We start from the raw sequence: 27,791 nt of genomic DNA on the forward strand, positions 1-27,791 counted from the left end.
GATATATTTGAACTCAAGTTTTTTACGTGATTAAATATTCTTGCATTGAGCCATCATACGTTACTCGTAAGTTCTTTCACGTCATAAGTACTTATGTAGCAGAGAGAAAGAAATGAGAGTTATACAATGTAACATCAATAATCTTATATATTATAATCTTATATATTATATATATATAATATTTCATTTATTTATAAAAAACATTTTATAAATAAGTAAAATATTATACAGACAATGTACAAGATGTTCAGTTTGTGCCATAACAAGCTTCAATCAATAATTATTACTCCAATGAGTATAATTCACAATAATTTTTATATAATATAATAAATATTTGAATATATAAAAATATTTTTAAAAATTTGTTTTAAAAATTAATTGAAAAAAATATTTAAAATATTTTTTTATATTTAAAATATTCTTTTCCTCAATTAATCTTAAAAAAAATATTTTTAAATATTTAAAAATATTTAAAAATACTATATATTATATAAAAATAATTGTTGATTATTATATTGGATTATTAATTGAATGAAGCTAGAGCTTTTAATATGGCTTTTAATACTGCTTGACAAGGAGAGAGCATCATTCCATCTTTGTCTCTCTTACATCGCATATGTAGTAGCGTCCATGTAGGTACAAACACTAAAAAATATTAAATTTAATTTTTTTATTGTTTTGAATAATTTTATCATTAATATACTTATTTTCAGAACTATTTCAATTTTTATTTCATACTTATGTTTATATAAATTATAAATTAAAAACATATCAAAAATGTAATACATATTAATAAAATGCAAATACATATAGAAAATTAATTATAAAATGTCATCTTAAAATAGTTTTTATTTTTGTTCTTTATTTACATATGCATACATATACAAAAAAATAAAAATAATATGATAGCCTTTTTGCTGACATTATCTCTCAATATTTGCATCCGTGTGCTCACGTATTAGTGTTTGTACCTACATGGACGCTACTACATATGCGATGTAAGAGAGACAAAGATGGAATGATGCTCTCTCCTTGTCAAGCAGTCAGCATGTTACCACAGAAATTTCCCCTGCTCCTTATGAATCTAGTGAGAATCTTATCGTCCAGATATTTCATAAAATAAGTGACATAACTTCGTGAATTTTTTTTTAATATATTCTTTATATAATAAAGCAGTCCTCTAAAAGGCCGGATTTTACATTTTCGCTCTTAAAAATTTATAATAAATAAAATACGGACTCGCGGCTAACCCAACCTTACCCGTTCCTAGCTGTGCATTCCCCCAAGTTTATTAAAAATTTTTATTTTTATCTTTTTTTCATAAAATAGCTCTTTAGAGGACTACAAATGAGCTTACTGATTAAGAATATCCTAAATTTAATAAGATTCATTCAATATTTTCGCTAATATCTGGAAAATAAGAATCCGTAATTCCCGGCCGGCCGATAGGCGTCTCCACCATGTCGCCTGCCGACCCTTAAATCTTGTATAGGGTGCCCACATGGGCATGCTGGGGAAGAAACAATGTCTTTTTCCCAAAGATGTTCGTTTGTACAGGTATGGTGAGATCTAATTCTCGATATGAAAGTTATGATGGGTCTAGTGAGCCCTTCTTTAGTAGATGAGTACCATGGAGGTGAAAAGGTTAATTCTTTAAATTTAAAGTATCTTGCTCCTTTATAGACGCTCTCTCGTATGAAAATCTCGGAGGCCCTGCTCGTGGATATTTTTTTGAACTTAGAGTATAGATTGAAATATACACATTTGCATTGGTTTAAGGGATCTTGTATGTGGAGTGACTCCTTAGCCAGTTTATCAGCACATTCGTTGTTTATAATTCCTCTGTGACTGGGAATCCAGATGATTTTTATATCTGCTCCTTTTTGATGGTTAAATAAAGATTGTTTAATACGCATTATTCATGGGTGTATTTTGCCCCCTGTGACAGGATCTTGCAAGCATGTCAGCACACGCAAGTGAGTCAAAAAAAATTGCGGTTTTATTAACATTATATTTTATAGCAATATCAATTGCCATGTTTATAGCTAAGACTTCTGCTTCAAATATGGATCAGTAGTCATTAATTCTACATTTATAGTTAAAGTTAAGTTCTGGTGAGTGCACGGTGTAACCCACTTTGTTGTCCTGATCTGATCTTGAACCATCTGTATAAAAGGAGGCCTCGAATTGGAGATCAGTGAGGATTTGTTGAAAAGCACAGGAAATTTGTATATTGGTATCTGAGAAAGTTTGAAATCATTGTCGGTATCAATATGCCCAGCAAACACAATATATAAATGTTATATACTCAAGCATGTTACATGTAACGTATATGTTAGTTGTAATTTCCCACTCATAGATGTAACATTTTTTAATATTACATATATTACATTGTAGTTATATTGTCATTATATCCCAAGATAGCACTGACTTATCAATACATCAATGTGCTATTTGGTATATAATTACAATATAACTACAATGTAATATACATGGTTTGTCCGGAAAATAAGTGTACTGAGCTCGGGAAAAAAAATTTATTGTACTTTTCCATACTTTAAGCTAATATTCCTCAAAATAGGACCCTTGTGAATCGATACACTTGTCCCAGCGGCGTTCCCATTCCTGGAACGCTCTCGCGAAGGCATCATCGGGGACCTCTCGAAGACACGTCGTCACGGCCTCTTTGACGGCGTCCAAAGTCCCGTAACGCGTTCCTTTCAAACTCCTCTTTATCTTGGGGAACAGAAAGAAGTCCGGTGGTGCCAAGTCCGGGCTGTAGGGCGGGTGCGGCAGCGTTACCACGCCGTGCTTGGTCAAGAACTCCGACACGACAAGCGCGGTGTGAGACGCATGCCTAATTGGTCCCTAATAATCTCGTGCACTATTGTTTTTGGCATATTACACTCCTCTGCTATCATCCGAACACTAAGACGACGATCAGAGTTCAGTTTATCGCGAATTTTTTGCACATTTTCGTCGGTGAGTGTCGTTGATGGGCGTCCAGGCCGTGGTTCGTCGTCGACCTCTTCTCTGCCCTCCACGAACATCTTGTGCCACTGAAAGATCATGTTTCTGGACATGGCTGACTCCCCGTAAGCCTGGTTAATCATACCGACAGTTTCGGTAGGCGATTTCCCAAGCTTTACCGCAAATTTGATGGAATAACGCTGCTCCAAAAACTTCGGCATCGCGTTCCGTGACGTGGGTCGAGCGTAGAGGTTCGCGTTAACGGAGCTCCTCACTACACCACAGCTCAGAGCCGGCTGCCGTTTTCAGCGTCGCTTGTCAACATACCCCCCTTCACTCCCAGCCCGTCAGAGCGGTGCTGGGCGCGCCTGGAGCGGCGGGAAAAAATCAGTACACTTATTTTCCGGACAAACCATGTATGTTATATTAAAATGTTACATCTATAAGTGAGAAATTACAATTAACATGGATGTTACATGTAACGTACACGTTATATTACCTGTTATATTCCGTTTTATTATAGCAATGTAACAATTATATATCGGTGTTTGCTGGGTGTGTTTCAATATTATTAAGTTGATAATTAAATTCTAGAGAACCTGGTAAATTAAATTTTTCTATTTGATTGAATAAATTAATATGAGTATAATAAGTTTCAATTAGAGTTCCAATTTTTTTTTGTAATTTTCTTCGTGTATTTCGTTGATAAGACTTTGGAGGGTGTGATTAAGAGGATGAGATTCGCGGACAATAGTTTTACAAATATGAAAGCTGGTGGTTTTTTTTAACATCGTCCATCCCTTCTATACGTTCCTACGAAACATTCCCTATTCCTAAAATTTCCCAGATCCGAAAAGTCAATTCCAGCTCTCGGCGCATCCCAAAATATAGTCGGTGCATGCAGATGGCCCTAAATAAATAGAGAGCCCTTTCTTCCCAGACCTAAAATAATAGAGGAGGAAAGAAGGTCACTCGGACGTGAGGGTTATGACGTCCCGTCTATTTTAAAATTTTTATTTTTCAATATAACTATTGCGCGCTACTCATATTTTCGTAGGAATAAGATTATTAACAATCATTATACTGTGCTAATCGCTCTAATCTGACTTTTAATATTAATAGATAAAATCGCCAGATCTGGGGTCCTCTACCTAAAAACCAAACATCTCTATCTAGTCCTAACCACGCGACCAATCAGGCACCACCTAGGGACCCCAGAGACGGCATGTAACCACAGATTAATAGACAGATTGCCAAAGGTCTGGATGAAGGAGAGACCAGCATTTCTCACTGATTTCAGCGCCATATCGTAGTAGTGGTCAATGCAGTAACTATTAATACGTTCCCAAGATAAGAGCGTCTCATGAACTCGTCCGGCGGCATGTACGAGATTTATCTTTTCGTAGCGTTCGCGTATTTCGGAAAGGACAGAATTTTATGATGTTATAAATAAATAAATAAATAAATAAATAAATAAATAAATAAATAAATAAATAAATAAATAAATAAATAAATAAATAAATAAATAAATAAATAAATAAATAAATAAATAAATAAATAAATAAATAAATAAATAAATAAATAAATAAATAAATAAATAAAATATTAACCTGACCTATTATAATTATTTTTTAATAAATGTTTCATTATTATTATCATCTAAGTCTAAGTCGTTTAATTAATTTTTAGTTTTTTAATAATTAATTTAATTTATTCTAATCATTTTAATATGTGAAAAATACTAATACGTATACGTTTTATAATGAATTAATATATTTCGAGAGTCGAATTATATATTTTTAATAATATAAAAGTGTTCAAAAATTATATTTGACTTTTAATTTTAATTATTTTAGCAAAGAGTTCCGAAATCTCTTACACACATAATAGGGATTTTGTTCATCCATATAATTCGCAATTAAGTATATATGTTAATTATTAATTTTAATAAAATACAAAATTAAAATTAAAGGTCAAATATAATTTTTGAACATAAATATATTTAATTCGTTATAAAACGTATACCCGTGATAGTATTTTTCTCGTACAAAAATAACTAGAACAAATTAAATTACTCATAAAAAAATAAAAAAATAATTAAATAATTTATATTATATATGATAATAATAAAACATTTTATAAAAAAAACAGATTCAATAAATATAAGTATATATATAACATGTACTTATATTTATTGAATCTGTTTTTTAATAAAATGTTTTATAAGCTTAGAAAACTTGACTTTGACGTAACTAGCAAATTTTATTTAATTATTTCACGACGGTTTGACGTAATAAAATGTTTTATTATTATTATATAAAATATAAGTTTAAATTCTTTAATTAATTTTTAATCTTTTATGATTAATTTAATTTACTCTAATTATTTTTGTACGAGAAAAATACTATCATGGGTATACGTTTTATAATTAATTTAATATATTTGTGTTTAAAAATTATATTTGACCTTTAATTTTAATTTTTATTTTATTAAAATTAATAATTAACATATATACTTAATTGCGAATTATATGGATGAAAAAAATCCCCATTATGTGTGTAAGAGATTTCGGAACTCTTTGCTATAAAATAATTAAAATTAAAAGTCAAATATAATTTTTGAACACTTTTATATTATTAAGAATATATAATTCGGTTCCCGAAATATATTAATTCATTATAAAACGTATACGTGATATTATTTTTCTCATATAAAAATGACTAGAATAAATTAAATTAATTATTAAAAAACTAAAAAGTAATTAAACGACTTAGACTTAGATGATAATAATAATGAAACATTTTATTAAAAAAAGATTCAATAACTAGTAGGTCAGGTTATAATTTTTTATTTATTTATTTATAACATTATGAGCTATTAAGCTCATCATCTCGTTCGCTCTCTGTCTTGCTTTCATTCGGCAAGTCACAAACGATATATGATACTCGTATGTTCCTACTTCAACTCTCGAGAATCTGAAACAAACGAAACTCGTGTCCAATATACAGGGTGTCCGGTAACTAACGGACCAACGATTACAAATGAACTCTTTGGTCAATTTGGGAACGATTTTTCCTCAGCGAAAATGTCGAAAAAGGTCATCATTTTTTACAACTTTCCAATCTTTGTCATTATGTATCTTTATAACTAAGCCTTAAATTAAAATTGTATTATAGTAAACTCTACCTGAAATTAACTGAAGAATGTAATTATGTTAGACTTTTAACTCCAAAACGTTTAGTTTTCAAAAAACCTATTTTTTTCAATCGCTTATAACTCGAAAATCATTGACTTCTCAACATTTTTGCTAAGGAAAAATCGTCTCCAAATTGGCCAGAGAATCCGCCCTTAATCATTGGTCTGTTAGTTACCAGACACCTTGTATATATTATATAAAAGTGTATAGCACGTCAGAAGCTTGTGAGCTTACAGCGATAAGTAAAAACAATTGCGTATTTATTTCATTGCGTTTATCTGTTTAAACGCGCGCTTTAATTTTTCCAACGTTTTTGCCTGTTTATATTTTAAAGGTCCTCTCTTCTAAAAATCTTGTTTTAAAGATCCTCTCCGCGAGCAAAATTCGAAAACATAAATTATTTAATATTTTTACTTTATTATTTGTAAATCCTCGGTAATTTCAAAATTTTTCTATTTGAAAATTATTAATTTTCTATTGCCAATTAATTTTATCACAGACTTTACTCTTACTCTCATTGCACTTTCGTTTGCGGTTTTCAGTATACGATTTTTTATCGTAGTTACTGAAAATTATTATTGTGAATTATACTTGTGCAGTGATTTGAAGAATTTACAATTTCGTTGAAATTGTTGATTTTTCAAAAAAATTACGAGATTCGCGGAAATTGCGTGCTTTCTTGGCATTTTCCGTTCGCGGCAGGCGGTTTATTTTTGATTGTTGCAAGTGTTTTTTTTTTTTTTTTATTAAAATAGATAATAATAATGTGAAATAAATCACGATATTTGACAGATGTGCATATATATAGAAATTGTAATAATAATAATATTATATCATAAAATTGTAAATTGTTTCAATTTTTTATAGACTGCGATAAAAGATTTTACATTTGGATAAGAAACTGCGGTAAGTAAAAATATAAAATTCTTGAAAACGTACCAAAAATATTTGATAACGTAAAAAGGTGAACTTTGAAAAATAAGGAACTTAAAAATTGCACTAATAAATGGGCTATATGTGAGCCGTGCGCGGATGTAAGGTGTGTTATATCGAAATTTAATTAATAGAATTGAGAATTAATCCCAATTTTAAGTCTTACAAATGTCCAAGCTAATTTTTTGTACCTCGTGTACATTTTTGAAAGTTATATCGAAAAATTAAATTTCAATATGCGTCTTACATCTCACATTTCGCATACGGCTCACATATAGCCTATTTATCTTTTATACTTTATTTCAACCCTTATAGAAATTTATTACTAGTAACGCCAATTTATCACTTATTTCGAGTAATTAATCACTTTTATTTCGAATATTTAAATTACTGTATATTATAGTATTTTAAATACTCAAAATAAGTGATTAATTGGCGTAGTGATAAATTTCTACAAGAGAATAAGGAGCCTTTAAATTCTTAATGTAAAAAATTTCAAGTAATTTTCTTTAATAAAATTTAATTAAAAAATTTAATTAAAAAATTTTTGAACACTGTGTTATATCACATTTAAAATCGTGATTATTTCAATAAAAAAACATTTTATGTGTAAAAAATATATTTTTTATATTTAATAAATTTTATATATATATATGCATATATGTAAAATATTCTCTCTCTCTCTCTCTCTCTCTCTCTCTCTCTCTCACACACACACACACACACACACACACAACGGGGGCCAAATCTCTCAAATTGGTCTCATGATCAATTAGCCTGGATTCGCACCAGGGGCAAAGTCTGTTGGTAATGTCAAACGAATTTAGCCTGGACTTGCACCAGGGGCAAAGTCTTTTGGTCGAGTCTACGAAATTTAGCACGGACTCGAACCAGGGGCAAAGTCTTTTGGTTCAAGTCTACGAATTTAGCACGGACTCGAACCAGGGGCAAAGTGTGTCGGTAAGGGGCAAAGTCTATCGCACGAAGATGGCGGTCTCTTCTTTAGGCAGGCCTTTGGCGATCTGTCTATTAATCTGTGTTTATGTCACACTTTTTATTCATCACTCTTGTGAGCCTTTCGTTTATTCCGTAATTACATTGTTTATTGTTTACTTAATTATTTATTATATATTTTATTTTACTGATTATCACCAGTGGCAGTGATTATTTTTCAGCTTTCTCTACGTGTACTCGGCAAACATAAGAATAAGCGCTTCGAATTTGACGCCTAATGATGACATTGTCAGGCTGCAATTCTCATTGGTTAGCTGGCGTTACCATGCGCATAAGCATACCCTTGTCTTTATATCATGGAGCCACCTATACATCTTGTATAAATATAGTTCATGTTTTACTGGTCATAAAGTTGGTCGTGTGCTCCGCATAGATTTTGAGTAACGTATTTTCGTGAATTTTGGATCGTTATCATGTCTTCAGGTACAGTTTTATGCACATGATGATTCCTGATGAAAAACGATTCTTTTATAAGTAAAAATAATCCCGAAAATGTCATTCGCGATGCCATTTTTACTCCGCATGCTTGCATCTAACCAAACTGCTCGCGACGTGGTCACCATGCTTTTAATATTACACCAGCTCTGCGATATGCTTGGACAAAGAGTGCAGTTAAATGATTTACGTGATTTGCAGGAAAGAAGGGTAAGAAGAAGAAGGGTGTGACTGTCAATTTGTGGTCGTTTTTGGCTGACGGAAATGGGCCGACTCCTAATATACCCATGAAATCTTCAAATTGGGTTGATGAGGTGGAGGATGAGCATGGTAAGGCCATTGATTCGTTGTGACAAATTATTTTCATGCAAAAAAAAAAAAAATAAAATCAAATTTTTTTCTTAATTATTAAATACATCTGTTTGTATATCTCAGATAGTCAAGTCTGCCAAGATCATCTATTGCAAATTATGTGTTACATATATTATGTTGGCAGAACTCTGACAGCAACTGAGCATGATCTGCCATTTTAAATAGTATCTGCAAAAATATAACAGACATTTGAACATGCTTTGTCATCTTGAAAAATAACAGTAAAGATGCAGCAAAAATAGTGAGAAATATAGAATGATCTAGTGATAGATAAAAAGGCCAACTTATCGAGCAATTATTAGACTGTCAAAATTTATTCCATGTATAAACTAAACATAAAACATTATGTGAAAGCTACAGATATTCTATACTCAAAATTAAGCAGAGAGTTTGAAATGAGGTGTCTTTATATTGTTGGTCTTGTCTTGTGTCATCTTTAATAACTTTTTTAAAAAAACGTGGTTAAAATTGTCAAGGACAATGTCAACGCCTATGGAACGTATTAATTTCTCGCATATTAATGATGAAACTTTTCAAGATTTGATTAAAATCAAAGGTCATATCGAGGCGAACATTTGTTGGATATGACGGATTAAAACACGCTTTAATTGCTTATAAATTCTCGACTCTTATTATTGAAGAACTAACATTAATTTTTGATATTATGTGGAATTTTTGTATGAATTTGTGTTTTTTTAATAATTACTGTAATATAATACTGAGGAAGACCGCGTGCGGTTGAAACGTTTATTTTATAATGGTTGTAATTTTCGCTTAAGTTTGAGTATAGAATGTTTGTAGCTTTCACATAATGTTTTATGTTTAGTTTATACATGAAATAAATTTTATTTGACAGAACAACTCTAATAATTGCTTGATAAGTTGGCCTTTTTATCTATCACTAGTTGTATTTACAATATACGAGCAAAACTTTGTATTAATTGATAGAATGATCTGTTGTAAAATAATAGAAACAACATCAAGATATTATATAAGATACATTATACTATTTAATTTTTTCATTTACTTATATGTGTATTTATATCATATTCAAATTTTCATCAGTGGCATTTATAAAAAATATACATTTATATGAGAGTCTGATATGATAGATTTTGCGCGCTACATATCTGTTTTCATATTGTAATAACAAATATTGCTCAATTTTTGTTGCACTTTTATTGTTCTACTATCAGCAAACTGTGCTGTTAGAAATTAAGTGTAATAAGAATAGAGCATGTCGGAATCTGCTGCAGAATTATTAAATTTTCTGGTATATTGTTAGGCATACTGTTAGGCATATTGCATTTTGCTATTTGGGTACATGTTAAGAATATTAAATTATAAGTACTGTTTTTGTGCACATGTATGGTAAATAAAAAATTACTTTATTACATTTATTTAAAAAAAAAGATAAAATAAGCTATAATATATTGATATAATATAATAATAATAAAGGGTAAAATATTTGAATGTGTTATACACTTCTCTGTAATAATAAATTTGTATTGACACATACAGAATTACTGGAGCATATAAATTTTTTTTTATTATATCAATTTTTTAACATTACAGAAGGATATTCATCAAGGAGCAGCAAAGATCCAGTTATTTTACCAACAGCTCCGCGAGCTGCACGAGGACCTGGAATTGATGAGGAAAATATTCCTACAAGTCCTCCATATGTAGCCTATATAAGCAATCTGCCCTATGATGTAGATGAAAGTGATTTAACTGACTTTTTTGCAGATATGAAGGTCGATTTTAAATATTAATTTAAAATTTTACATATTGATTACGAAATCTTAAGTTGTTTATGTTTAATAGTCAAATATAAAAATCTAAATATCTAAATATAAAAATCTAAATATTCTATTTTTATATAAATTAGTCACAAATTGTGTATTTTTTTTGCACAGGTTTCTAATATGCGTTTGCCGAAAGACGCAAATAAAATTAGGGGTTATGGATATGTCGAATTTTCAGATCGCCAAAGTCTAATTGATGCTCTTTCTATGACAAATACAGTAAGCAGATGTATTTGTTAGCAAATATGATACTTGTTAGCATCATCAAAATTTGAATCATTGAAATTATTTATGTCATATATCTTTCTTTTTAGACTATAAAGACGAGACGAGTAAGAATCGAAGTTTCAAACAGCAGTAATGATGATCGTCGAGGCAGTAGGATGGGCAGAGACAATCGTAGGGATAATTACGATGATCCAGAACGTACATCTGGAGATTGGAGAAGTGGGCCGCGTGAAGATTTGTTGGATGAGGATTCTTATCGCAGCCGATACGATAAAGATCGATATGATAGTAGAGATCGGCGAGACGATAGAGACAGTATACATATATTTTTTTAAAATTTTATACAGGATTACGTATTTAAAAAAAATATGTTTAAGTATATAAAAAACCGCATTTTAGAAAACAATGTTTTAAACACAAGTTTGGGAAATTGATAATCTTAAATTTTAATTATGGTTTTTTTTCTAGATTAAGGCCCGACTTCATAGTCAGATCTTAATATTTAAGATTGTCTCAAGTCCGAGCTCAAGACGACACGCAGTCATTTGATTGGTTGAACGGGATCTTAAGTTAACCTCCGACCAGACTTAAGACGATCGGAAATATAAGATCGGACTATGAATACGGGCCTAAGATTTGAAAATTAAGTAATTTTTTAAAATGAAATTATCCTAATTTTTTATATAAATTTTTATATAAATCGATTTTTTGCGACATTCACTACAAATAGTTAAAATAATCAAGAAGTGAATAGTTTATGAAATATTTCATATTTTAATATAATTTCATATAAACTATGAAATATCTCATAAAACATTCATTTTTCGTCGATCTTATTTCAATACTTTTATACATTAAATAATGAAAGGAATTTATTGATGTAAAGAAAACACATAGTTATTTTTAAGAAGTATGTAATTTGCAACTAGCAGCTATATATACTTTTTCTTACAAACAATTATGTCTTTTATTTATATCAATTAATTTTTTTCATTATATTTATGCGTAAAAGTATTGAAGTAAGATTACCGAAAAATGAATATTTTATGATATATATCTTATATTTTATGTAAAATTACATTAAATTAAAGTATAAAATATTATATCTCGTAAACTATTTACTTTTGGCTGCTCTTTTTCTTTTATAACTTAGTTCTACCTTTATAACTTTTTGTGCCAAATATTGCAAGAAATTGATATATATGTAAAAAGATTAGGGGGTCATTGAAAAAAAACCTACATTGTCAAATAATCTTGACAAAAATTACATTAGTTAAAATTCAAGATCATATATCAACTTCTTTCTTCATTAAACCAAACAGCTTTTGTTTAAAATATTGTTTTCTAAAATGCGATATTTTTTTGATATATTTAAACATATTTTTCAAAATAGGACATCCTGTATTCATAAATAAAAATAGAAATTATTCTTTTAAAATCAATTATACAATGGAAAATTTTCTTATATGAAATAGGATATGATGACAACAAACCTGGTGCATGGCGTGAAAGAGATAACAATGATAAAGGATTTAAAGAAAGAAGTGGGTTTAGAGATGATAGCAGAGATAGAGACTGGAATCGTTTTGGCGATAGAGGGAGGAGCAAAGATCGGGATGGGGACAGGAGTAGCAGTTTTGGACCGCGTCGCAATTATGGTGACTCCGATTGGGATCGCCGACAAGAGCGAGATGCGAAACGTAAGTATATAATTATTTGCAGAGAATGATATAAAAAGTCCAACAAGAGGACATTGTATTTTAAATTAAATTACTTATATGCATTTCAATTTAATTATAATTATTTAGCTGAGCCGCGCCAAAGACCAAAATTGCAACTGCAACCTCGCACGAAACCCGTGGAACCTATTGTAATTGCGGAAGATTCAACTAAAGAAGGTTCGGTAGAATCGAAATCAACAACGGGATCGGAATTAATTCAACGAGCTCCAGCTCCCACGCCCGTGCCGGCAGTCAACATTTTTGGTGCTGCGAAACCTGTAGATACTACTGCCCGCGAACGAGAAATAGAAGAGCGTCTTGCTAAGTCTTACGCCGAGTCACGATCCCGAGAAGAAGTGTATGTATGAAATCTAAAAATAAGATTAGAGCTTATAAATGGTCAGATGTCGGCATTTTTTAAGGCTCTTTGGTACTCGCCACGGCAATGTTATACTGTGACATCAGATGCGAGAAAATATATGCTAAAAATTTTTGGGTAGATTTTTAGAAAAGAAAAAAGATATTTTGATGAAATGTAACTTTAGATGGCTTTAGTACACTTAAAATATTCTGAAAACTATCCTGTTTATAATCAATCAATAGCTGTAAAATGACTGATATAAGGCCTGATTCATATATAGTCTTGCACATACGCAGTCATTCCACATGACCAAAGTTTGATGTTTCAATTATTTTATGGGTGTTAATTGACAAATATCAAGAAAAAAAAATAGTTTTTGGAGTATTTTAAAAGTGTGCTAAAATTATCTAAAGTTGTGTTTTATCAAAATATCTTTATCTAAAAATGGCACACAAAAATTTTCAATGTATATTTTCTCTCACCTCACGTTACAATTTAGCCTAATTCGACATCTCGAATTATTACACCTCTATTTTTTGACATGGCTAGTATAATCGCCATTTGTTGCATGTCTATGCTATTAATATAATTACTGAACAAAGAGACAATTTCATTGACCTTATTTCTTCTGCATAGCACAAGTGTAGCATTCGTGAAGGCATTTCTATCAATATATTACATGCACGAATGTGACACTAAAATAATATAGAGCGAATGTATCGTTATATCTGAAATTTAAGTCAAAATATTTTTTGGCTTCTGGGAAAAAAATATTATATATGATTGTTTGTATGAATATTATATGTGTGTGTGTGTGTGTGAAAAAGAATAATAATAGAGTAGAATAATGACTTATAAAGTAATCAAATATATGTATATTCAGTAAGACGGTTGTTTGTTGGACATAGTAATTTGCTTTTACTTTCTTATTTATTATGCCATAAAGAAAATAGCTGAATATGATGCATTTATGCATAAATATATATATATATGACATGAAGACGATTACATTAAAATCATGATAAGTGACATAAAAAGGTTTTAATCATTACTATACAGGTGTCTCAGACTACCCGTATCAGCAGGTTTTTGAAATGACGTATTTTCGTGAAAAATATTTCATACAAAAATTGTAGAACTCTAACAATAAGTTATGCATTATATAGTATTATTATGTATTATATATAGTATTATTATGACCTTGAATAGCATTGTCAAGGTCATATAAAGATCACCTTGAAATTTTTAAATAGAAACCCACATTTTTATTGCATATTCGTGTAGCTTACTTCGAGAGCTTTCTGAAACATTATAATAAAGTATTTTTCTATTAAATATTTTTTTAATTATAAGGCTAAATGTGCGGGTCATAAATCGGCCGATTGTGCGGATTGTTACACTCGGCTTCGCCTCGTGCGCTAAACTTTCACACTCTCGGCCGATTTACGATCCCTCGCACTTGTTAGCTAATATAGTATTTAATAACTGTTTATATAAGTGGTCTTAAAAATAACATTATGTGGAAGTTATCTAGATTAATTGTCTTATAATTTTGTTTTATCTAGATATATTTATAAGATGAATTTACATATTTTCTCATCTCATCTTTATTTAATTTTAAAATTAATTTAAGCACAACACATATAAGTCGTAGGTCAATAACTATCCATTAAGTTTATTTTGTTCAGCAGGTCATAAATTATACACATGAAAAAATTAGCTGATTTTAGAATTCAACTTCATATATTATTTTTTTACATATAAGTAATTAAAATGGAAAGATAATTAATATTATGAATTATTATTGTTATTCATATTGAATAACGATAATAACTTTACCTGTTTTAATTATTTATTTATGTTACTATTTGTATATGACAGCCTTTAATTTACAGCCTTAAAATACATTTAACTGAATTTGCTAATATGAGTGGAAATATCAGTAGAGATATATTTAACACATCTTTATATCGCACAACTGCAAGTGTATGGCGATTGGGTTATAGTGAGGGCATTATAATAATTTTTAAAAAACTTTTCGTTCTTATTTTATACCGGAAGTTATTCCTTTAGTCTAGAAAAATTACGCTATTGTAAATTAACATAAAAGAATGTTCAGTTTTTACTTTTATTAAAAATCTTGATATTTTTCTTCCAGGGACAGCAAGGAACGTAAAGATCGACGTAATGGCGTAAGTATTATATTTTGAACATATAAATAATATATTTGGAATATTTAAAAAAATATGACAACACGCTAAATAATTGCCGTTTGTAGGAAGGACGCGACGATAGGGAGAGAGGCAGACCAACTTGGCGATCAGAAGAAGATAGAGCTATTCGGCACGAGAAATCCGCACCGCGATCTCAACTTGCTTCAGCGCGTTCTGGTAAATGTTATTTTTCAGATTCTTAAGGCTTTTAGATCCTCGCCGCGATCATGTTGGATTGTCATGTCAAAGGCGAGAAAGCACACGCTTAAAATTCTTAGGTACTATTTTTAAATGAAAAGATATTTCGGTGACACACTTTCAGATGGCTTTAGCACTTTTAAAATACTTCGAAAATTTTTTCCTTTGACAGTCAATCAACAAATGACCGTAAATTGATTGTGATATCAGACTTTGTCATGCGGAATGATTGCACATGTGCAAAGACCAGACAGACTGGTGGGTTATTACAATCCTTTTACAGCTGTTGATTGATTATAAAAGGAAAAGGATAGATTTCGAGATATCTGAAGTGCTGTTTAATCGAAATTCTTTTTATTTTGAAATGGCATCTAAGAATTTTTAACGTGTGTTTTTTCGCCTCTGATGTCACAATTTTACATAGTCAGCGAGGAACCAGAGGCCTTAATAAATGTGACTTAAAGTGTATTTAACTGAAATGTATTTGCAAAATAGAAGAGCAGAATGAGTCCAAAGCAACTTCGCGTCCTGAGCCGTCAACATTTAAAGTATTTCACAAATCTAATGAGAAAGATACTCGTGTAACTTTGGAAAGGTATTGACAAAGAGAGATATTTATGAATACATATATATAGATATTTACATATTTTATGCTTATTTGTACTTTATTTATATTATTACTATAGAGATCATAAAGACAAAGAGAAAGATGAACTTAGCAGAATGCCAAAGGCAAAGGATGAACAAGCTCCAGTGAGAAAACTTAATTATTATACAATAAAATAATTAAGTTACATTAATGAATGATATATAATATTGAGATTTTTTTTACAGAATTTTGTAGCTTCCAACAAATATTCCATGCTACCTGATGATGTGGATCCCGATAATATTGATGAATAGTCCTAATCGATTTTCAATTTGCATCATCGACTAAATTGTGCCACATGCAACATTTGCGATTATGCATTTTATTAATAATTTGTTTTATCTGTATTAAATATTGTATGGATTCATTATACACCAGGCATTATGCTTTTGGCATTACTTTATTGGAATTATTGTTGATTTATATTTAATCTCAATTTTAATATTTTCTCTATAATTATCTACTTATATATTTACTTTATATTTCAACATACGCGCGAAATGTTTCGGCATTATTAAATTGCAACATCGTAAATTTCTCACAATTTCAAAGTAAACACATTAATTGCAATTTATTGTATTGATTATTTTACATTATTTACATTTGATTACCAGAATAATTATACAAAAATGACAGAAATTGTGAAACTTTATACAACATTAAATTTGTTGTACAATAATTGTACGATATTGTGACTTTCACTTTAAGTGTAATATAACAACGCCAATATAAAAAGATATAATTAAATTAATAATTAATATGGGGGTATAATTATAGCTTACTTCAATTTTTAATTTTCCCTGCATGTATAAATATTATATTTTAAAACATATTATATTTTAAATTAAATATATCAATGTTTTAAAACAATTGCTTGTGAAGTAAAATATTTTACCATAAGAGAATCCTTAAAAAATTAAGTAATATAATATTATATAGCACTATAATAAGAATGTTTGCGATTTTTCATTTTATAATCAATAATTTAAAAAAAAGTAATATCTGTTTATCTACATTCCGATTAGGTATATAGATAAAAAATTCTCTAATCAGTTTGACGTGAAAATTCCTATTGTATTGATCATTACGCAACCGCTGTAGAGTTTTAGTAGAAAATTTTATTAATTGAATATTTTCTAATTATTCTTTTTCATATAATTTAGAAATCGTTTAGAAAAGTGTAGGAAAATAATTTGAAATAACATTTGGGAAATAATACACTGCTAAAAAAAATAGAACACTTCATCCTAAAAATTGTTATTTTTAAACCACCGAAACTCGGCAAAAAATTATCGTAGATTAAAAATTAAACACGCATTTTATATATCAGGAGACGCGGTAGCGTCTCGCTAAGTTGTATCTTTCATTTGTCTTCAAATTAAAATATAATCTATAAAAAAACAAAAAAATATCGAAAGATATCGAAAAGATAGCGAAAATATCGAAACAATAACGAAAATTATCCGTAGGACGCTACTGTGGATCCTTTACCAGAGGTAACGATTTTCGTAACTTTGAAAACAATAATTTGAAATATTTCATGAACCGGAACATATTTTTCAAAAGATCATATCAATCGAAAGCGTGATATTTTCCGAGTAAAATGAGACCTTAAAGCGGGGAGCACACATTTTTGCATAAATGCATAAGCGTAAGCATAAGAATCTTGATTGGCCTATAAACGTATGCATAAAAAATTCAACCAATCGAATTTCTTATGCATATGCTTATGGAAAAGTGTGTTGTGACGTCCCGCCTATTTTTATTTTTTCGCTCTCAGTATAACTATTGCGCGCTATTCATATTCTTGTAGAAATAAGACTATTAACAATTATTATATTTTACTAATTGCTCTAATTCAACTATTTTGGTATTAAGGGTCGACAGATCGTCCGGCCAGACTCCGAATCAGTGTTGTTAGACGGGCTATTTCGCGCATGCGCATTGAATGTAGTATTAATGAAGTAGTCACTCGCATGAAATGGGGTCCTGATTTCCCCCTCTGTTTAATTTTTCTTAAATTATTGAAAATTTTTTAAAATAATTAATGAATCGTATAATTTTTATTATAAATATAATAAATTTAATTAAAAATGTTAAATATAAACATACAATAAACAAATAATGAAATTATAAAATATATACATATACGTGTACCTATGTTATAACATACGTAAATTACGAGTTTAGTTTTTATTTATACAATTTATAATTTGAATTATTGATTAATTTTAATATACATAAATTATAATAATACACTTTTATATTACATATATTGTAATAATTTATTTATTTTTACGTACGTTCAATTTATCTGTTTCCTGCGATTCCGCCAAAACTCCGTGGTCCAGGGTCTTGGTCCGTAGTTGCGCGCGCAAACATCATACGTTACTGTAGTCGTCATGGTTACGTCACGGTAATACGCGCATCGCATGCGCGAAAAAACCTAGCCCGTCTAACAACACTGCTCCGAATTGATGTTGAAGACCTCGCGTGGTGACAACGCGAAACTCCGATTTCAGTGTTACCAACGCCGAGAAACCAATTCTCTGGTTTTATGTAGTGGTGCATGTCTGTACACGTACATACCCCATTGCCACAGATTAATAGCAGAGAGAAAGATGAGAGCGGCCAGGCCGGCGTTTTGGCTGTTACCGTTTTTACGGGACTGCTTGAAGCGCCCCTCGCACCCGTTTTTAATATCGGAACTAACTGCACACCCATTTTCTGGCAGGGTCGATAAAGTTTGTATTTGGTGCGAGTCCGTGCTACGCCCATAATTTTCGTGTTAACACAGTATCACATATTCATTCTGTATATGTGCGATCTTTTCTCTTTATTTATATATATATATATATATATATATGTATTTATATAATTTGTATAAAAAACTAAAATATAATTATTAAAATATATATATATAATGTATATGTGTAATGAAATATATAAATCTTATTTTAATTAAAATAAAAAGAACGATTAATTGTTCGACCACCTGGATTTTGGAATGTAATTTTTAATATATATTATATTATATTTAATATTTATCGCCGCTTCTATTAATATGAAGTGCAATGTCAACGTGCAATAATGTACAATTATTTAAAGTTTCCATGCCTAATGTATCATGCCGGTATAAAAGAACGTCAAGTAGCATGCGTAGCCGAGCAACTAAGATGACGAGCTGAAATCGTGGACATTTCAAGTTCAAACCCCTGCCTTTTTCAGATTTTTTTTTCACTTTTTTCAAATAAGTTATTATGTGTATAAATGTGTAATAATCAATATATCATTATTTGATAATTTTTTTTGTAATGGAACAAAATAAATTATTTTTTAATTCTGCAAGAAATTTAATTATTATGCAAACGCCCACACACATAATTTAGATATTCAATTTTTTTTAGTTCAAATGTTTCTTGCTATACGACAATCAGTCCACTCGCTGTGCCACAGATTGCATCGCATAATACGCTCAGAGTTATAATACGATAGAGATCGCTTTTTTTCGCTGTTTTTCCTTGAAATAAATAAATTTTACGTGTTGTGTACGCGTGTTTAGTATATTTGTTTCTTTCATATTAATTTTAACTATAATTAGTTTTTTAATTAAGATTATTTTAGTGTTAGTTGTTTATTTGTTAGTGTCCTGTTTTCTTTAATTTCGCATTTTTTAATTTTCTTTTTTTTTTGGTGTTGGTGCTAATTATTATTTTTATTTTACAATGTCGAGTAAACACCGGTTTTACGATAAATGTGTGTATTTAAATTGCACAAATATTAGGACAAAAGATGGAAAACGTTTATTTCGATTTCCATTACAAACGGGTGCGAGACATGATTTATGGTTACGCAATAGTGGTGAGTTTATAAAATTGATTTACTTATTTATATCAATATATAATATATATTGATATGATATAATATATGAAACAAATATATATATATATTCTTTGTTTTTTTTAATAAAATATGTCAGATATTATGTATGTTTACTTATGGATTACGTTGAAGTGTTTCTTTGCCGCGTTTTTCTGATCTCGCCGACGGTTCGCGAATCCTGTGCGAATAAAAAACGATGCGCGTGTGTGTGTGCGTGCGATTGTGATGATCAGTTTCAGTTCGTCTTCAACGCTTCAAAAATAATATAAAATCGTTCTAATGTGTTATACAAAAATATGTTTTTATAAACTTACAGCAGTTCGGGACCTCTTCTCTCGTCAAGCGTCAAAAACTAATTATAGTTAAAATTAATATGAAAGAAACAAATATACTAAACACGCGTACACAACACGTAAAATTTATTTATTTCAAGGAAAAACAGCGTAAAGCGATCTCTATCGTATTATAACTCTGAGCGTATTATGCGATGCAATCTGTGGCACAGCGAGTGGACTGATTGTCGTATACTATACAGATTGCAAGAAACATTTGAACTAAAAAAAATTGAATATCTAAATTATGTGTGTGGGCGTTTGCATTAATAATTAAATTCCTTGCAGAATTAAAAAATAATTTATTTTGTTCTATTACAAAAAAAATTATCAAATAATGATATATTGATTATTACACATTTATACACATAATAACTTATTTGAAAAAAGTGAAAAAAAAATCTGAAAAAGGCAGGGGTTTGAACTTGAAATGTCCACGATTTCAGCTCGTCATCTTAGTTGCTCGGCTACGCATGCTACTTGACGTTCTTTTATACCGGCATGATACATTAGGCATGGAAACTTTAAATAATTGTACATTATTGCACGTTGACATTGCACTTCATATTAATAGAAGCGGCGATAAATATTAAATATAATATAATATATATTAAAAATTACATTCCAAAATCCAGGTGGTCGAACAATTAATCGTTCTTTTTATTTTAATTAAAATAAGATTAAGATTTATATATTTCATTACACATATACATATATATATATATATTTTTAATAATTATATTTTAGTTTTTATACAAATTATATAAATACATATATATATATATATATATATATATATAAATAAAGAGAAAAGATCGCACATATACAGAATGAATACGTGATACTGTGTTAACACGAAAATTATGGGCGTAGCACGGACTCGCACCAAATACAAACTTTATCGACCCTGCCAGAAAATGGGTGTGCAGTTAGTTCCGATATTAAAAACGGGTGCGAGGGGCGCTTCAAGCAGTCCCGTAAAAACGGTAACAGCCAAAACGCCGGCCTGGCCGCTCTCATCTTTCTCTCTGTTAATAGACAGATCGCCAAAGGCCTGCCTAAAGAAGAGACCGCCATCTTCGTGCGATAGACTTTGCCCCTTACCGACACACTTTGCCCCTGGTTCGAGTCCGTGCTAAATTTCGTAGACTTGAACCAAAAGACTTTGCCCCTGGTTCGAGTCGAGTCCGTGCTAAATTTCGTAGACTCGACCAAAAGACTTTGCCCCTGGTGCAAGTCCAGGCTAAATTCGTTTGACATTACCAACAGACTTTGCCCCTGGTGCGAATCCAGGCTAATTGATCATGAGACCAATTTGAGAGATTTGGCCCCCGTTGTGTGTGTGTGTGTGTGGTGTGTGTGTGTGTGTGTGTGTGTGTGTGTGTGTGAGAGAGAGAGAGAGAGAGAGAGGAGAGAGAGAGAGAGAATATTTTACATATATGCATATATATATATTAAAATTTATTAAATATAAAAAATATATTTTTTACACATAAAATGTTTTTTTATTGAAATAATCACAATTTTAAATGTGATATAACACAGTGTTCAAAAATTTTTTAATTAAATTTTTTAATTAAATTTTATTAAAGAAAATTACTTGAAATTTTTTACATTAAGAATTTAAAGGCTCCTTATTCTCTTGTAGAAATTTATCACTACGCCAATTAATCACTTATTTTTATTTTGAGTATTTAAAATACTATAATATACAGTAATTTAAGTATTCGAAATAAAAGTGATTAATTACTCGAATAAGTGATAAATTGGCGTTACTAGTAATAAATTTCTATAAGAGTTGAAATAAAGTATAAGAGATAAATAGGCTATATGTGAGCCGTATGCGAAATGTGAGATGTAAGACGCATATTGAAATTTAATTTTTCGATATAACTTTCAAAAATGTACACGAGGTACAAAAAAATTAGCTTGGACATTTGTAAGACTTAAAATTGGGATTAATTCTCAATTCTATTAATTAAATTTCGATATAACACACCTTACATCCGCGCACGGCTCACATATAGCCCATTTATTAGTGCAATTTTTAAGTTCCTTATTTTTCAAAGTTCACCTTTTTACGTTATCAAATATTTTTGGTACGTTTTCAAGAATTTTATATTTTTACTTACCGCAGTTTCTTATCCAAATGTAAAATCTTTTATCGCAGTCTATAAAAAATTGAAAACAATTTACAATTTTATGATATAATATTATTATTATTACAATTTCTATATATATGCACATCTGTCAAATATCGTGATTTATTTCACATTATTATTATCTATTTTAATAAAAAAAAAACAAAAACACTTGCAACAATCAAAAATAAACCGCCTGCCGCGAACGGAAAATGCCAAGAAAGCACGCAATTTCCGCGAATCTCGTAATTTTTTGAAAAATCAACAATTTCAACGAAATTGTAAATTCTTCAAATCACTGCACAAGTATAATTCACAATAATAATTTTCAGTAAACTACGATAAAAAAAAAAAAAATTGTTTCCACGCTTTTAAGATAATTTTGTTGTACGGTTGCAATTTTAGGACGGCGTTTCCGATTGTAATTCGCGTTTTTTGTAATCGCACGTGACTTGCTGCTTCTGGAGGAAGTCGATTTCCTATGATCCCGTCTATTTTATTGGGAAATCATTTTTCACGACGTAAATCGCGTGTTTTTACTTGTTTCCGTTTAGCTCAATTGTCGCGTATATTTTTTCGATCGTCTTGGCTTTATGACCGGTTATTTTCCAACGAGGGTTATTTTATTATTGTAAATTTCGGTCTCGCCCCTTCAAGGTTTTCCACTTTTATCAATGAAATCGTAGCTCCCGAATCGTAAAGCATACAGGGTGAGCATTTTAATCTATGGACCCGAATATCTTCCAAATTACGGTATCTACAAAAAAATGGTTTAGATAAAAGTTGACCAGACAGAGGGGGTCATTCAATTGTCCATTGGTTTTGACCTTGAGGTCAATTTTGAAGGTTATTTCAAGGTCACGTGGTTTTTTTAAATTGAAACACCCTATTTTGACTGCGGATTTTGAAAGAGCGGAAATTTTACATCAAACTTGTCTTATGAAAAAATTGTTTTTGCGACCTTGAGAAGGTCAAAAATGAAGGTGAAATGCCTGAAACACGATCTGGTGTACTTTTCTGAAATGGTCGTGGTTTCTGGTACACAAATGTGCAGAATGCTTAAACCAAGTCAATGAATTTTGTAAAGTGTAAATTACTTTGACTAGCTTGACCTTGAGTCAATTTTCAAGGTTGTTTGAGGTTCATAACGCATTTTTTTTTTTAAAAAACCCTATTTTTGACCGCAGAATCCGTTTCTTGACAATGGACTCTTAAACAATGGCACTTTTTACATAAGCATAAAGATTTTTTAGTTTTCGACCTGACCTTTTGAAGGTCATATCAAGGTCAAAAGCCTTTCATCTTACTTTTAGCGTTACCCGGAAACAACGACGTGGACGTAGTAAGTTCTGTTTCCTTTAGGGTGCTTGATTATTGTGAGTCCCCTTGCCTCTCACGTCGGGGTGCTTGATTATGTGAGTTCCCCTTGCCTCTCACGTCGGGGTGCCTGATTATCGTGAGTCCCCTTGCCTCTCACTCGGGGTGCCGATTATCGTGAGTCCCCTTGCCTCTCACGTCGGGGTGCCTGATTATCGTGAGTCCCCTTGCCTCTCACGTCGGGTGCTTGATTATCGTGAGTCCCTTGCCTCTCACGTCGGGGTGCTTGATTATCGTGAGTCCTCTTGTCTCTCCGTCGGGGTGCCTGATTATCGTGAGTCCCCTTGCCTTTCACGTCGGGGTGTCTGATTATCGTGATCCCCTTGCCTCTCACGTCGGGGTCTTGATTATCGTGAGTGTCCTTGCCTCTCACGTCGGGGTGCTTGATTATCCTGAGTCCCCTTGCCTCTCACGTCGGGGTGCCTGATTATCGTGAGTCCCCCTTGCCTCTCACGTCGGGGTGCCTGATTATCGTGAGCCCCCTTGCCTTTCACGTCGGGGTGCTGATTATTGGGGAGTCCCCTTCCTCTCACGTCGGGGTGTTTGATTATCGTGAGTTCCCTTGCCTCTCACGTCGGGGTGCTTGATTATCGTGATCCTTTTGCTTCTCACTGACACTGTAATTAAATAATTACCCACGGAGTAATTGTTCAAAATTACCTCCGTTGGCTTCGAACATAACTGAAATCTGTTTTGAAACTATCCAAGTTCTAAGCAGGGTAGCTCTAGGAATGGCTCCCACAAGCTCTACGAATGCGGTCCATAAAATCATCTCTTGTGGTTGGTCGTTCAGCAAAAACAACATTTTTCAAGTATCCCCATAAAAGAAATCGGGCGACGTCAGATCTGGTGGCAAGGAGGCCATTCAACTGGACCCCTTCGTCCAATCCATCTGTCATTGTAACTGGCATTTAAAAAGGCACGTACAATGAGTGCATAATGCGGTGCCAGCACCATCTTGTTGAAGCCACATTCTTGCTCTTGTTTGCTAAGTCAACATCTTCTAATAAGCCTGGTAAGGATCTCTTAGCAACGATAAGTAACTGTGTCTATCAACGTTTTCTTCAAAAAAATAAGGTCCAATCAAATAAACCCTTTTCAAGCCGCCCACACCATAATACTCCATCGATTTTGATGATCTATTGGCCTATACCACTGAGGATTAACATCTGACCAATAATGGCAGTTGTGTCTATTAGTTGTCCGTCACTATAAATTTAGCCTCATCTGAGAAAAGCACATACCTAAAAAATTAGGATCACGTGTAACTTTGTAAAGCCCACTGGCAAAAAGCAAACGCATCAGATGATGATTAGGCTGTAAGCCTGCGTAAAGTTAGTGGAAAGGGTGATAATTTAGAGCTCTTAAAATTCTAACAACAGTTCTTTGTGGTATACCTATTTCCCTTCAATCTGGCGAGTACTAACATGAGGATTAAGGTGAACTATTGCTAAAATAATTACAACTCGCGCATCATTTTTTCGTCATATTCATGATGTTTTACGTTGACGAACAAGATTCCATTGCAAGTTTTTTTTGGACTAAACTACGTATTGTCATATCAGTTGGGTGTCGCCTTTCAGGAAAACGTTTTAGCATAAAGCCTTGATGCTGCATTGTAATTGCTATGACACTCCCCTAAAACTATAAATATCAACAATCTCATTAGGACTATAATCAGCCATTCTGGAAAGGTAACTTGTGATGTAATTACCTACTAAACCCTGTATGTATGTTTGGAATTTTTAAATTTAAGCAACTTTAAATAGTAAATTTTTCAATTATGCAGAAGTGAGTAAGAAAGAAAAGGAATAAAACTCTATTATAACAAGAATTATAAATCTTAAAATCAACGTAATTGTTTAGTTTTTTTCAATCGTTGATTATTAACATTAGGTATCGGATACCTTACGTTCCGCTGCTCCCGTAAAAAGAATGGATTTCCATTTATCCTTTTACCTGACTTTTTGAAGGACGTCGCCGATTTCTTTTTATGGGGATACTTGAAAAATGTTGTTTTTGCTGAACGACCAACCACAAGAGATGATTTTATGGACCGCATTCGTAGAGCTTGTGCAGCCATTCCTAGAGCTACCCTGCTTAAAACTGTGGATAGTTTCAAAACAGATTGCAGTTATGTCTCGAAGCCAACGGAAGTAATTTGAACAATTACTCCGTGGGTAATTTATTTAAATTACAGTGTCAGTGAGAGGCAAGGGACTCACGATAATCAAGCACCCCGACGTGAGAGGCAAGGGGGACTCAGGGGTAATCAAGCACCCCGACGTGAGAGGAAGGAGACTTACGATAATCAGGCACACCGACGTGAGAGGCAAGGGGACTCACGATAATCAAGCACCCCGACGTGAGAGCAAGGGGACTCATAATAATCAAGCACCCTAAAGGAAACAGAACTTACTACGTCCACGTCTTGTTCCGGGTAACGCTAAAAGTAAGATGAAAGTGCTTTGACCTTGATATGACCTTCAAAAGGTCAGGTCGAAAAACTAAAAAATCTTTATGCTCATGTAAAAAGTGCCATTGTTTAAGAGTCCATTGTCAAGAAACGGATTCTGCGGTCAAAAATAGGGTTTACTAATAAAAAAATGCGTTATAACCTCAAACAACCTTGAAAATTGACCTCAAGGTCAAGCTAGTCAAAGTAATTTACACTTTTACAATTCATTGACTTTGTTTAAGCATTATGCACATTTGTGTTACCCAGAAAACCACGTCATTTCAGAAAAAGTACACCAGATCGTTTTTCAGGCATTTCACCTTCATTTTTGACCTTTCCAAGGTCGCAAAAACAATTTTTTCATAAGACAAGTTTGATGTAAAATTTTCCGCTCTTTCAAAATCCGCAGTCAAAAATAGAGTGTTCCATTTAAAAAAACCATTGTGACCTTGAAATAACCTTCAAAATTGACCTCAAGGTCAAAACCAATGGTACAATTGAATGACCCCTCTGTCCTGGTCAACTTTTTATCTAAACCATTTTTTGTAGATACCGTAATTTGGAAGATATTCGGGTCCATAGATTAAAATGACTCACCCTGTATTTACTCTTTCGCGTTTGCCTCTCGCATAGGCAGAGTAATTATATTTAAACTCGCTCTTTCTCTCGGCGTTCGGCGCACGTTGTCACCTGATATTCGAGCGCGCGAGTCTTCTTAATCTTATCTCCGCGCTCTCCGTCTTCATCGCTGCTACTTCGAACTCGGAATTTCTCTCCTGCCGATTCTTTGGATTTCTATTTTATTTATTACTTCGCGGTTTTTTCGATCCTCTGGCTTGTTCCGTGGGGGTGTATTATTTTTTGGTCGTCCGTTTAATTCCCAACATTCTTCGCGGTTAGTATGTCCACGCTTTTTGCAATGATTGCAAAATTTTTCGATGGCGGATACGCGCGAGGATTTTTCCGGTTTCGGTAGAACGTTGACTTTGCTACGACAGTCTCGTCCGTAATGTCCGGGTTTTCTGCATCTATAACATTGTCCCGTCGTTCGCTGTCCTGACCGCGGTTGATTCAGGTTTATTTAGCGAGGAATTTGTTGCCCGTGACGTGCTAGGTCCGATAAATCTCTCTTCCGCGCTCGCGCCGGCTATCGCTTCTTGAAGCGTCGTATATCGTTGTGAGCGTACGAGTACCTTTAAGTCGCTTTCGTAGCCCTAATTGAAAATTTAATAATGCTTGGGTTTGGATCGTTTGTAAGATAGTGCGTTTCTCTGAGCTCGTTTGGTTTTCTCCCTCTACTATTGAATCGTATAAATTCATAGCGAGCTGGTCGACGCGTTGCCCGAAATTTTGTGCTGTCTCATTATATTTCTGCTTTAAACGAATTAAATTCTAATTGCAAGTGGGCAGTACTTGCTTGCATTGGTATGCGGTCTCTAGTTGTTGCTTTAATTCTTCAAACGTTTGTATGTCTCGCGTTTCGAAAACTTGCATGACTTTACC

General features: G+C 31.9%; 1 protein-coding gene across 1 annotated transcript; it reads left to right on the forward strand.

Moving 5' to 3' along the window:
- The first annotated feature begins 8,429 nt into the window (after nucleotides 1-8,429).
- Nucleotides 8,430-16,507, forward strand: eIF4B (eukaryotic translation initiation factor 4B). The gene is made up of 12 exons (XM_085488418.1): nucleotides 8,430-8,536; nucleotides 8,750-8,878; nucleotides 10,496-10,677; nucleotides 10,840-10,947; nucleotides 11,043-11,271; nucleotides 12,432-12,656; nucleotides 12,765-13,035; nucleotides 15,197-15,230; nucleotides 15,317-15,428; nucleotides 15,945-16,044; nucleotides 16,136-16,202; nucleotides 16,284-16,507. Exons 1-12 carry the CDS (start codon nucleotides 8,527-8,529, stop codon nucleotides 16,350-16,352), a joined length of 1,536 nt encoding a protein of 511 aa, XP_085344544.1. The 5' UTR covers nucleotides 8,430-8,526; the 3' UTR covers nucleotides 16,353-16,507.
- Nucleotides 16,508-27,791: the final 11,284 nt, after the last annotated feature.

This window comes from Nylanderia fulva, unplaced genomic scaffold (assembly GCF_048542155.1).
Source record: "Nylanderia fulva isolate GAGA-0341 unplaced genomic scaffold, ASM4854215v1 Scaffold695, whole genome shotgun sequence".
In the NCBI taxonomy this organism is placed as follows: Eukaryota; Metazoa; Arthropoda; class Insecta; order Hymenoptera; family Formicidae; genus Nylanderia; species Nylanderia fulva.

What these genes read in the sequence shown, in the direction of transcription:
- eIF4B (XM_085488418.1), top strand. An exon ending in ACTTTTTTGCAGATATGAAG is followed by an intron (nt 10,678 to 10,839) that starts GTCGATTTTAAA and finishes TTTTTTGCACAG; the next exon opens with GTTTCTAATATGCGTTTGCC. An exon ending in GTAAAGATCGACGTAATGGC is followed by an intron (nt 15,231 to 15,316) that starts GTAAGTATTATA and finishes TGCCGTTTGTAG; the next exon opens with GAAGGACGCGACGATAGGGA.